Here is a 13,694-nt window from a genome sequence, read left to right on the forward strand (position 1 = left end):
GGTGACCTACATTTACCTAGCTCTGATCTTTCTCCAGGCACTATGGAGACGTGTTAATGTTCTAGTTTTGAGCTGCAGGCTAATGATAAAGGACTGGCAGCTTCACTGAGAGTTTGCTTGTGATTTGTTGCATTTTCAGCTGTTAAAAGTTTTAATATGCAACTGCTCCACCTTCAAGTGTGCCTTCATTTACATACGTTTGTGTTTATAAAAGTTGACTTTATTTTTTCGTGGGTATATTGATATATGCTTTGCCTGGAATACTGTTTAGGCTGTGGTACAGCTGTAAATACATGGTCAGTGGTTTTCATAGCTCCTGGTTATGGGATTCTGGATGCAAATTCAAAATCAATAAAAAGCCCCAACAGCAAACCTGTTTTTCAGTTTCACAATTTTGTCCATGCTTTTTTTAAGCATTTCAGCAATAAGTTTCTTGAGATTTGTTAGTTTGTAGAACCTTGTCTCTAGTTGAGTAATCATCTGTGTAGTAAGACTTGATGAATTTCAGCTCAGAGGAAAGGACAACCTGTGGGAAGGCTGCTTTTTCCTACAATTTCCATAAAGAACCTTGAGAAATTGGGAGAGAAGTAAAGGGTGAGGAAGCAATGCCTTGTTTGCTGCAGGGATGACTAATGGGAGAGTGTTTTCTCTGCTAATAAACCCCAAGTGCAGTCACATGCATGTGCCCTTTATTCCTTGCCAGAAAACACACTTCTGTCTGAATGCTTCCTTTCCCTGCTCTGCTGCAGCCTATCCCCGAGCTGTAAGAGTAAGTCCACTTTGTAGGAGTAACTTGGTGGCCAAGATTATATATATAATATATATATAAGTATAGCTTAGGGTATACATCAGCTGTTTCATCATTTCAGTTCAAATGTGAACTAGTTTGACTTGTTTGGCCTTCTGCTGAGACATTTAGTGGTGGCAAGGAATAATCCAGCTGTAAAAGCTGTATTTTTAACTCCTTTATGGAAAAGCACTTGAAGTGGGAGTATTTACAGCTTAAACTAATTTGACTGAAGATCTGAAGCTGTTGGGTGGTAGATGAAAGCTGTGTTAATGCTTTTTGAAAGCCAAAGTTGGCACTCATTTTCCTGGCTTTCTTGTAGCACAGGTGATCCCAGGATGATGATGCAGCAGCAGTGCTATTTGTACCTATTTTTCTAGGACAAGCAGCTGTGGAACACGTACCCACCCTCCTTTTATTCCTCCAGGACAGCCTTCGTGCTGCTAGACAGGAACACCAGTGGAGATTTCGTTACAGGCAGTGGGCTAACATTAGCATTCCTTTTTAAAGTGGTTAGGGGGACCACAGCAAAAACCAGTCAGCATGGACAGGGCTTGCAGGTCAGGTATTTTAACCCTTTGGGGTCTTTTTCCCCCTCCTTGGAATTAATTTTGTTGCTGCTGCTTTTATCTGCGTAGTTGAGATGTTGCCTAGTGATCAGAGTTATTACCCAAATATATTACTTTCATTTCTGACTGGTAGAAAACAGATCTTCCTGGATAGATTTGTTTGTTTAATTCATTTTTTGTAATTTGTGTTACAGTCTAGCTGCAGATAATATCTTGAAGATGTAAAGGGAATGTTATTGATGAAATGATTTGTTCCAAGTGCTGTAGAATCTCCTGGAGTGCAGCTGGATGTTACACTGCTGTAATCACATTGAAGAGATTAGGTTAGAAACTGATTCCAGTTTTGTTGTGACTGGAAACACCAGCGACTGACAATCAGCAGGATTTGGGATTTGCTCTAAGGAAGGTGTTTAACATGAGTATTTTTCTGAAGAGAATTAATGTTGGGAGGCAGGGATTCAGTAACAGGCAACTTGATTCCTTGCAGCATGTCAGACTGAACATGGAAATTGGTGCCAGAGGCTCAGGAGTGAGCTGGAAACGCTATTCCAGCTTTAATAGTCTCATCCATTCAATGTTCCTAACTTGTATTATAGAAAAAAATATTTCAAAAATGCTACACTTTTAAGAAATACATAAATACTTGATTGTGCAGTGTAAGCAAAGCATTCTGTCCTGTTGGTGTATGTTTGCTCACATTAGTTAAATCAGGGGCAGTTTAGTGTGTTATTTAACACTGTACATTTCTGGGAAATGGTCAGATTGGGTTACTGCTGAGAATTGCAGAATGCAGTGGATCCATCAGTGTGTTTTGGGTTTGGAAGTGTTCATCCATCCCAGAGAAGTTTGGTAGCCTTGATGAGGAATTGGAAAGGTAGCAGAGGTAGAGCTGTCCTGTGTATCTACCATCCCCTCTTTGCAAGAATTCCACAGAGCCCCATTGTTCCCACACACCCCTGCCTCCCCCCAGAGGAGGTTTCATTTCCCAGCCGGTTTTTTATACAGTTGCAAGTGGAAGGTCACTGGGATCTGTTTGATACTGTTTTGATACTGCTTTTAACCTGTGGCAGAAATGAAGCTCCCCGGGCTGAGGTGTCCTGAGGGACCCTTGAGCACACAGTGCAGGGTCAGTGGTGGCTCTGCAGAGCCCAGTCATCCAGGGAGAGGGAGCAGTGAAATACCTGCTCCCAAAACCAGCAGAGATTCCTTCCCAGGAGCCAGGACAGAGCTCTGAGGGAGGCTGTGGAGAGGCTTTGAAAGGAGAGGGAGGGCAGATGGGACTGAATTAAGCCTCTTAGGGATTAGGTATCTTTAAAAGTAAGTCTGGGGATATTGTTACAGTTGGAAATTTTCAGAACTTTCTCCCAGTGTTCTTGTTATATTCCACATTCAGTGCTGGTGTAAGACTGGAACTCCTAAACTTTATCCATGTGCTCCTGCGAGTGAACACTGACACCACTGACTGCTGTTTAAGATGATTTTCAAGCAGCTGCATTTTTGTCTGAGGCTATAAATCAAAATCAATTTTTGAAATGAGGAATTGAATGCTAAACAGTGTTAGAGAAATATATTTTTTTTTGGTCTTAAAATCTGTGTAGAGCTATTAATTAAACCTCAGCTGTTCACAGGTGATATTTTAAAATATTTTGGGTTTTTATGTTGCCAGACACCCCGAGTTTGTGTTACTGATGGGAGTAGGCCTGGCTGCTGCTGCCTGGGCCAGGTGAGCTCTGTGCTCACGTGCAGTGCCCGACCTTCGCTCAGGGCTCTGCAGTTCCTGGTGCAGGTGCAAGGCTGTTGCTGCTTTGGCACAGCGGTGATGGAGCAGCACAAGCAGCTTATATCCAGCACAGCACAATCTCTCACCTGCTCCAGGGCTGACCCTGAGCTGTCTGTGTCTGACTCCCACTGTTCCTTGGAGCTGTGAAGTCCGACTGTTATCCCCAGCCAGGACCTTGAGGAGTTGTGATGTACAGGACCAGAGATTGGGACAGCACAGGGCAGGTTAGCTGCCCCATTAAAGCATTAAATGGCATTAAAACATCAGTCTGATGCACTTGTAATGGGTGTGTGTTTCTTACACACTTGAAAATACTAAAATTGGAATTGAAACCATCTGAAACGAGTTTGGCCAAGATTTTAACATGTGCTGATGTATCTCTGGCATGTGTTAAAATATTATTTATAGAGTGGGAGAGAAATTAATGCTGATCGTGAGTAGCTTGTGTAAGTACTTTAATTAAATGTTTGATGTTCCAAGCCTTAGATTTTATTTGTCAGTTTGGAAAGGAAGGCAACTTTGTGACTTTTGAGGTTAGGTGGAGTAGTTCTGAGGGTACAAATAAGCTAGGACCCCAAAAGCTCATGCTGATAATGAAATTATTCTTGTAAGGATGTGCTGCTTTTTGTGAGATCTTAGTCTGCTCTTGCTTAAAATTTCTTATTACTTGGGCATTTAAGATGCTGTAAAGCCTTCAAAATTTGAATTAATGGTACGGGGTAAGTACTGCAGCAATGCTGATGCTGTTCTAAAACTAAACTAATATTTTCTTACACAGGTAACTTGTAAAGTGCCAGGTACACTGATTCCTTGGGATGGATGGACAGCAGGCAGGGAGTTACAGCATCTTTCAAATTGCTGAAAATACATTTTCCCCCTCTGAATCCTGTCTTTTTTTGGTAGGCGTTGTTATACTTGCCAAGGGATGTGATATCACGGTTCTTTTTCACTCAAGTGTGTAGTTGTGTATCAAAAAGGGTAGAGAATCCTGTCCAGCTTGCAGAAGTTATTTCTGGAGAGATGAGGCTGACTGGAGGCAGGTTAAACTGGGCAGGTTTAATGTTTGTTTAAGGTTTATTTGGAAATATTATTTCTCTCAGTTATTGTTCAGGGATCTTTCGGCTGGTGACTTAATGCTGGTGTGAAGCATTGGTAAATAAAAACAAATCAAGTTCTGTTTATTTCAAGCCCAAATGGGGATGGGTTTTTTGAGTTTTAGTCCGACTAGGATGAGATGTTGGTAAATACTTAAAGTCCTGTTTTAAATTCCACAGGAAGAGTTGCATAGACACTAATTTCTCTATATGAATACACCATTAAAACAGATAATTAATAAAGTATTAATGATCACTTTGTTTAGTTTTTGTCTTGTGTTTCCTCATTGAAAAAGCTCAGAAAGAAGTACCAGGCCTGTGATACTTTGCTTAAAAATACTGGTTAGTGAAATTACTGTATTATATTATTAGATGGAGAAATTAGGGTTGGATTTATATAACTTTCAAGAGACTGTACTTGAGATGATTGTTTTGTTCTGTTGCATCAAAAATATCTCCTAAAACATAATTTTAGTAATGAGTCAGCGAGTGATTTTCTTAGGTTTGTTTTTGGAATATGATAAATTCTAGCTCATATGTTGCTGAATAAAACTGCCATGGTTATACTGAAAGTATAAACCAAGCCTGAGTGCTGTGCCAGGAGCTGTGAAGGCATTCAGGTACCATTCAGGGATCTGTTGGGTTTGGGTGTTGGATTCTCCCTTGGTGGGCAGCAGTTGGCTGAGAGAAGAGTTTTTGAAGCATTCAGTGTTTAACCGTGTTTCACCCTTTGAATCACAGATGTTCCAGTTTGTTTTGACTGTTTGAGTTGTTTGTAGTCTAAACCAGATGACATTACTAGTTTTTTAAAAAACCTGAAGGCCATTAAAATGGGCACACTCTGCCACACGTGAAAGTGGTGTGTGTATAAATCACTTTTCGTGTAAGAAAACGATGGTTTGTAATTGCTGTGGAATTTGGCTTTCAGTTAAGCTTTGAGATTTATGAATGTAGATGGCTGTGAGTCATGTAAACAGCAAGTTCCATTGGAATAAACCACCTAAAGTCTGGAAAAGAATCTGTGATTGGGTTATTGTGTGTGCAGTGTGTGGCACAGCCTGCACTTCAGAAGAGATGATTTCCCAGATTTTAGGCATTCTTTTCTCTGGCTCAGCTCCCACTCTGGTTTGTTGTGTCTCGATAGAGCCAAAGTAAGGATTTGCCACGAGCAAGACTCGACACTGCTGAAAAAGCTTTTCTGGTGGGAGGCTGGAGGAGAGCAGAGAATTGTCCAGAATGGCTCTGGGAGAACACGGAGATTAATTGGAGTGGGGGCTGTGATGTACTGGGCCAGACTGACCTGCTTTTTTGCCAAGAGTGTTGTTTTTCAGTCCTCTTTGTCTATTTTGTCAGTTTATTCAGCTCCTTGTTTAACTTCTTTCTGTCCTGATATCTCTGTCCTGAATGTTTGGGTGTTATTCAGTCAATTACAGCTGGAGTGGAAGTTTATAGAAACTTCCAGGTGCTGTGAAATGCCAACAGCTCAGGCCTTTTGTTTGTTGTAAATTAAATTTCTCATTAGTGTAATTTTCTTTGTGGTCTTGTTAGTTACTTTTTTTTTCAGAGAGTATCTAGACGCAAAGTATCTGAAAAGCTGCAGAAAGATAATGTTGGGGAAATATGTTTTATCTCAGGTTCATTAAGAGTTTCAGGCACAGGTATAACAGAATTGATGATTTTTGTGTGTTTTCCTACACCTGAACAGTTTCAGTTCTTAGTCTTGTGTAACTCCTCAGTTTAGCACAGCTCTGGAGAAGGAATTCTTGTTTTTTTCTCATGTGGTGAGGGGTGTGTTCAGAAGGCAAACCAGCCTTTGCCTGGGGCTTGTATGAGCTGATGCAGCTGTACCCCAAACATGGTTTTAAACTGGTCCCAGGATGAGGAGCAGTTTGAGATCATCTCCAGTGGGAATTGGAAGGAAAATGCTTTGCTTACAGTTTCAGAGCTTAAAGTTCTTTGCTAAAGATGTAGGAAGGAGCCAAGAGGGAGTTGGGATGCATGGTAGAGTTTCTGACTCCCAGAACATGGGTCTTTTTGAATTCTAGTACTCTAATGGATTTTGATAAGAATTTATGAATTGTATAAATAGTTCTTTAACAAAGATCCTTCTCTTTTATTTTTAGTATATTTTTGGGGAGTTCAGCCCTGATGAATTTAATCAGTTCTTTGTGACTCCACGATGCTCTGTTGAGGTAAGATCTACTTTAAACTTGTTTTAGAAATAACATTTGAAAGCTCCATGTCTTTTGTGAATTTGAAATACAACAATACAAAATTTGTCATTAACTTGGCTTGCTAATTTACAAACTGAAAATTTTATTCAGTAGTCTTCTTTCCATATGTGGATATTAAGTAAATTTTTAGACATAAATTAATGATTCCACTTTCTGCTTGTCATCTTTCCGAGCTGGACTAGCTGACAATAGTGGTGGGATGTTGGTGATGAATTTTCCAGCCCTGTACCTCAGTTTTGATGTTTTTTTTTTTTAAAGAGGTGGATACTGAGAACTTTCCCAGCAGTGTTCTTGGTTGTAAGGTGGGCTTCTAAGTCTTGGGAGGCTTTTGAAGCACAGGGATTGTTAATAATTTTGTCAGGTGGAGCACTGCTGACAGAGTTCTGTGCTCACAGAGAAGGCTGTGTGTGAGGTCTGAGAAATGCATTAATAATGAACTAATTAGTGACAGAGAGAACCACAGAGTGGGAACAGTTGTCTTTGTGTGTTGGAGTTCATTACACACTCACATGGTATTGTAGGCTCTTATTCTCTGTAGTTCTTGGTAGAAATCACAAAACCATTTTCCTTTATAGGGAGGAGTTTTAGCCCATTGTCCTCATCTCCAGACTTGAAAAATAATTTTCCTCTGGGTCCATTTCCGTGTATTTCCTCCAGACATTTCCATTCAGACATTTCGGTCATGCTTCCATCCTGCCCTCTCAACATAAAGGAAACAAACACTTGAGCTGTAGATGGGGAAATCCTTTTGTCACAGTTTACAAACCATTGTTATTGTGACTTACTTTCCTGTAGCTGAATTTTCCAGGGATAATTAGTGTAATAAACTCCTGAACAATGAAAGGGCACAAGGGGAATGGGGTGGGGAGTGAGGGAAGTTCAGAAAGGAAAAAGAGTGTTTCTTTTTTGGGGGGGAGCTGTGTCTCTGGTCTGTGGAAGCACAAGAGATCTTTAGGTAATTCCTGTTAGCTGTGATGATCCTGCTGTTCTCCCACCATAATTGCAGTCACAGCAGTGGGACATTTTCATCCCATGTAGTGTCACCTGAAGTGCCCCCATCAGCTTTTTCAACACTTACTTTGGGGTGATGAAAATGTCATATCTTGACTTGTGCAAAGCTGTTCTCAAAGTATGAACCTGCAGCACCAGAACCAGTGTGACTTCATTTTCTCAGTGTGCCACTTACTGGTTAGCTGTCAAAATAAAGAGCTGTTGAACAATGTTCCTTAAGTTTGTCCTTGATCTGGTTCACTTCAATGTTTTAATTACCTGGATGATGAAATAAAAATGATGCTTATTAGTTTTACACTAATTGGTGTAAAAAATTGCTCTGAAAAAGGCAGGGTGAAATCCAAAAGGATGAGCCAGAGATGGGAGTGCTGCAGAGATGTTTGACACACATCGTGCTGGGGACAGTCCCCCCGTGTGCTGCTGTCCCTCTGAGGTCCCTTAACCACAGACCCAAGGGGACTCTGGCAAGGGAGTAGTTAAAGCTAAAGGGTTGGGTATTAGGGAAAAGATTTTTGCAGAAAGAGTGATAAGGTTTTGGAATTGTCTGCCTGGGGAGGTGGTGGAGTCACCATCCCTGGGTGTGTTTAACAAAGCCTGGATGTGGCACTGGGGGCCAGGGTTTAGGTGAGGTGTTGGGGCTGGGTTGGACTCGATCTTGAAGGTCTCTTCCAGCCTTGTGTGATTCCATTGTCTAAAATGTCCCTTTTACATGTAATATTTTTGACACGTGCTCTGTCTCTTACCTGTTGGCTGGGATGGTTCACACAACCCTGGTGTATGGAACAAGTCAGCTTTGCACAAGTGCTGTTGATTAGTCTCATAGATTGGGGACCAAGAGGCTGACTACTTTTTAAAAATCTTCTTATTCTCTGAAGGTCTTTGCTTTGGATAAAAACAAAAATTGCAAGGTGTATCATAAACTGTTTGTTATAAACATTTAGAGTAATTTTTTAAACTCTAAGTAAAATTGTATTGAACCTGTGTTCAAAATTAATATGGAGCTTGACCCTTTGATTCTCATTTTTGGCTTGAAAAGATGATACATTAAGATGTATTGAGGTTCATAAATGGATTTACAGCATGTGGATGTTTTATATACTTTTGCAGTGGAATTTGGAGTATTTTTCTTGTTGTTTCTGATGCACTTGTGTCTGCAGTGCATTAAAAAGGTGATATGTGAATATCTGTAGCTTAGGGAATTGAAAACTTCAATAAAGAAATCTTTTATTTGTTACACCATTGGAGCTATTTAGAGTAGCATTGTAAAGCTGCTCTGTCCCCTGAGTGTTGTGCCTCCCACTACAGAACCAGTTCCATGATCTGCAGGAGCTGCTGGAATGCAGTGACAGTGGCTGCCAGTTCTGCAGGCACAGGAGAAGCTTTCAGCTGCTCAGGAGGTTTAGGGGCAGGTGAGGGGGGTTAGGAATTGCCCACCTGTGCTTACACCATGGCAAGGTTTCTGTCAGCCCTGAGTCCATAAACTGATGGCATTGTTTATACAAGAGTTATTCACACTGTGCTGTGGTACTTCATGATCCATGTGTTCAAGGATCCACCTTAGCTGAAACATTCCAAGGGCCACCCTGGAGCAGGTTAAAAGTCAAAAGGTTTAATGTGGTTTTTGGCTGTGCAAAGGTTTGTTTCATCCTTTCCCAGTTTGGTTTGTCTGCAGCTTTTGTCTAAAAAGAGGATGTGTTCCTCATCCTAAAATGAGTTGATGAAGAAAGATGCTGGGAGGTGAATTGTTTGAGAGGCTGGTGAGCCTGTAGTGTGTAACCAAGATAATCTTTATCTCTCAGTACTTGTGGTAATCTGCAAGGATGCCTGGAGCTGCAGTGTGGGATTTGGTAAATATAGCAGCATGAGTTCAAGGCATCCTCTCCAAAAATCAAATCTCAATTATGGTGTTATTTTAAAAGGATTTGGATGTTTCATATGAAACTGATCTGAAATGTTCATAGATTTGCTTTGCCTTTAAATAAGTTTCATTTCTTTTTTGTACAGCTCCCCCCATACAATGAAACAGTTTCATGTGGTATTAAATCCACAGGTAAGTTTCATGATGGTAAGAAATCAAGATTTTTTTTTTTTTTTTAACTGTGAGGTTGTGACACTTTCCTGAGATTTACTGTAACCTCTCTTTAAATACAATTGTTACAACTTGCTCAGCACCTACACAGGCATATATTAGGCAGGTTGAATTTTTAAACTTCACTGAATGATAGCTGTGAGAGGTTTTGAAAATCCTGCATTGAACTTCAGCTAATTACAGTGGGCATCTTATTCCTCCTTCACTTTGTTGTTACACAGTCAGAGTCCTGTGGAAACCCTGTAGGATGTGGCTGTGAAAATGAGGGGGGCTGAAGAGCCATAGCATGAGTATTTTCTAACAGTTACAGCAAGACTGCTCTGCAAGCAGTGCTCTGGTCTGTGCTCCCTTTGACTCTTGTTTCTGCCTGGCTTGGCTGTTTTTCTGGAGAATCCTGGTTTGGTTTTTTTAATCTCTTGATGAAAGTGTGACTTGATGTAAAAATGAATTACAGAGTTCCCCTTTTAGAGCTGTAACACTCACAGGTCTCCTCTGCCTCAACCCACACCTCTTAAAACCTGACCTTACTTGGAGTTGCAAGAAGTGCACAGGTAGGTGGGAGCTGCCCAGGGGTCCTCACTTTAAATAGTTTTAACCAAACTTCCACAGAATTTTAAGCAGCAGGTAAATTAGTTTTTGGTTTCTTCCCTGGACCAGAGAGCAAGGAAGCTGAGACTTAGACAGATGTATATAAAAATGACTCCAGATCTCCTTAGAAAATCATGGAAGTATCTGACTGAACATTTCTCAAAAGTGCTCAGAAGAGGACCAAACTACACATTAGTGCTTAAGAACCCCTGATCATTGTGCTTGGAGGCTTTGGCCTTCCTTTTAAAGATAAGCAAGATAGGCAGTCGGAAAGAAGAACCACAGGTTTGAAAGCAGATCAGCAGCACTTCTGACAATCCAGGAGTTTTATGTAGTACAGGACCAGTTTTAGGACCCTGAGTAGCTCTAAATAGGAGTTGGAAAGGTTCTTCAAAAAGACCATATGGTGTGAATTGTCTGTTGGTGACAGGGGCATCCAGTCATATATTTCTTTGTCTAACTAGATTTAAGTTTTGTTCTTTCAGACTGGGATTTTAATGTTCACAAGCCATACAGAAAGATGGTTTGTACAAATGTCTTTCAGATCATTCCTAGACCTTGAGAGACCCCCTCCCACAGCCCTGAGATTAGGTAATGACAGCAAATTAGGTTTTGCTTGAAAAATGTCTTTAACAAGCTTGCACCATACTGTGCATGCACATTATCACTGTGATGGCTGCATAGGAAGCTGTGCAAACTAAACTGGAATGCTTGGTTATGCAGAATATTTGTATTTATTTATGATGACACACACTTACCATGTCACCATTCCCCATAGTCTTCATTTTTTTTCTGTACTTACATTCAGTGTTTAACTTTATTACAGAATCAGAATATCTGTTAACACCTACTAGGAGTAATGAAATCATGGCTTAAGCTCTAATATGCAGAACTCTGTTCACGCTAATTAGTACTGTGCACTCACAGATTTTGGGGTTGTACATAGACTGTCCTTGGAGCATCTGTTGGTGCTTGTTAAAATATGTGTGCCATGTTGTTCATGGCACAGAGATCTGTTTCAGTCCATTCAGAAATAGAGCTGTGAACTAGATTGAAACAAAGATGCCCTGAAGCAAAGTGGAAAGTCAAAACAAATAAGAAAAAAAATTACCTCTGATTTTTCTCAAATGAACTTGACACAATCTTACAGCAAATGAGCTTTTGCCAGTCATTCCATAGACTACTACTGGTATTATTATTCTAATCCTGCTGTAAGGTACAAAGATTAATTACTGAGCTGTAACTTCCTAATTTGTGTGTTAAATGCTACAACATCAGTTCTGCTCCTGGCAAGGTTTCAGCCTATGATGTTCTGTAAGGGATGTGTTCTGTTTTCTGCCCACTAGCCCTGAGTGGGCTCTTGTGATTGTTTAGTGTACAATAAACTGATAAATTCATCAAAACTAGAAAAAAAAGCTGGGGACAGGAGCAGGACAGGGGTACAGAGGTGACAGCTTTCACTGATAGACTTGACTCGCCCATGGAGGGAAACCACATTCTTTGTTTTGAAGCCCTTAGATGATGTTTTTTGCCGGGTTAGCTCTGGGTCACGCAAGTGCTGGGAGCTTGCTGGGGACAGAGGAGCAGGACAGGGGTACAGAGGTGACAGCTTTCACTGATAGACTTGACTCGCCCATGGAGGGAAACCACATTCTTTGTTTTGAAGCAATTACTATTTTCTTTAACTTGGATTTTGGAAAAGAAGTAATCATTAATTATTTGAGCTGGTAGGACTTGAAATGTGCCCAGTAATTCATTTGTTTCAAGGTTGGAGGAATATTGGGTGTTACCAATTGTTGCCTGTGCTTTGTGCTGTTGTAACAAAGGGTAGAAAGAACCATAGGCAGATGAACTAATGAGGAATGGTTTTGTTGTGCATTTATATCCCTTAAAGCCCCCAAAACTTTGCATTTGCACTCAGATGGAGCAGTTTGGAGCTGTGTGTGCACAGCCAGCTCAGGCTCTGTGGCACTGCCAGCCCTGGAGCAGGAGGTGCTGCCTGAGCTCTCCCAGAGCACATCAGGCACAGCTTCCCCTCCCTGGCTGCTGATTTTTTAAAAAAGGAACTTCAGCTTTCTCTTCTGGGTGCTGATGGCTCATCAGTGATTGCAGAAGTGTTGGTGAATGGCAGACAGGGTGTTAAAAACGCTTTCTCACAAGGAGAAGGGGGAAAAAATTAGAAATTTAAAAATTAGAAATTTGAAATTCACTCTCTTGCTAAGATGGTTTAGAGAAACCAGATGTGTGTGGAATTTTTACCCTTTTTTATGCCTAAAAAGTCTCCTTTAGTCTGACTGGCAGCAAGATTGAAGTTGATATGTGACCTGTTTGCTTCTCATTTAGCCAGATTAATAGATCAATGCAGAAAAGCAATTAACATCTTTATAATTTGTTCAGTAAATCATAATATGTTGGTATTGCATGGATAAGTGAGACCTCAACACACATTGTATGTTTGTTACTCTTCATTTGATGTTAAAAAATGCAGATTCTTCTTCTTTTCACATTTTTTTGAAGCTAAAATATTTGTTAGCAGATCTTTCTAGAAGATACCCAGAATTGCAAAACTTCTATATTGACAGTCATATATCAAAATATTCCCTACTAGATTGTTTTCCCAGAGGATTGTTTCCTTAGGTGTGTGAATAACTTCTTTTTTGGGAACTGTTGGTTGCTTTTTGTTGTGTTTAAAAAAAAAACACCTCATTTTCAGTGAGTCTGTGATGTACTTGGGCATATATATTTGTTGTTGTCATGCATAATGTAAGTTGCACAAAATCTTTTAGTGCTGTATCCACTTAATTCCTTTGGAATTAGTACCTAGTGTTGTTTGGTTCTGTCATAAGTCTTAAAAATTGGAAATGTGTTTGAGCCCCCATCATTGAGGAAACACAAAATACTAAAATGCAATGTCTTTGAAACAGTAGCGTGCAGATCATAAAGACCTGCAGAGCTCTAAAATGCCAGCTTGCCTTCAAAATTCCTGAAACTTTCATTAATTTTATGTCTTTACTCAGTAGTTACAGAAGTAGTTGTAGCTGAAGTATTCATTGTTACCAGTAAGCACACAGACATTATAATAATAATTCCAGGAAATTGAAGAACTTGGTGACCAAAGATATTTAGTGATACTGCAGCCTGCCATGAGAATATTTAGTTCCAGGGCAAATAAATAAATCAATAAAAGGAAAAAACTTGTTCATAACTTTTCAGTACAGCTCCTATATACAAGATGAATGCTAATTTATATTGAGGAATGTGTTGTATTGTGTGTCATAAAATCATGGATTCACATTTATCATTACTCTCACATGGTAATGCATTTAATGATGATAAAATTAAAGAAGATATAAATGAGTTTGAAGGCTTAAAAGCTTTAATTGCAGTGTTCCATGCAATTAATAAATACGTTTTTCAGTTATTAAGGATTATGGTAAATGTTTGGTTACGATAAATCACACCAGAAAAACCAAACCCAGCCTCTCAAAAAGCAAACCTCACATATGGAAAAGTTAAAATGGGAAAGGCTTGGATTTTGTAAC

The 13,694-nt window shown here is 40.0% G+C and overlaps 1 protein-coding gene across 1 annotated transcript in view; it reads left to right on the forward strand.

Annotated features, from left to right (window-relative positions):
- The window catches only part of USP10 (ubiquitin specific peptidase 10), a 46,522-nt gene that overhangs the window by 11,889 nt on the left and 20,939 nt on the right, over positions 1-13,694 (forward strand). The window contains exons 2-3 of the mRNA XM_041400666.1: positions 6,354-6,422; positions 9,480-9,525. Coding sequence (XP_041256600.1) covers positions 6,354-6,422; positions 9,480-9,525 — 115 coding nt within the window. The remainder of the gene's footprint in view (positions 1-6,353; positions 6,423-9,479; positions 9,526-13,694) is intronic.

This window comes from Onychostruthus taczanowskii, unplaced genomic scaffold (genome assembly GCF_017590055.1).
Source record: "Onychostruthus taczanowskii isolate IOZ18803 unplaced genomic scaffold, ASM1759005v1 scaffold18, whole genome shotgun sequence".
NCBI lineage: Eukaryota > Metazoa > Chordata > Aves > Passeriformes > Passeridae > Onychostruthus > Onychostruthus taczanowskii.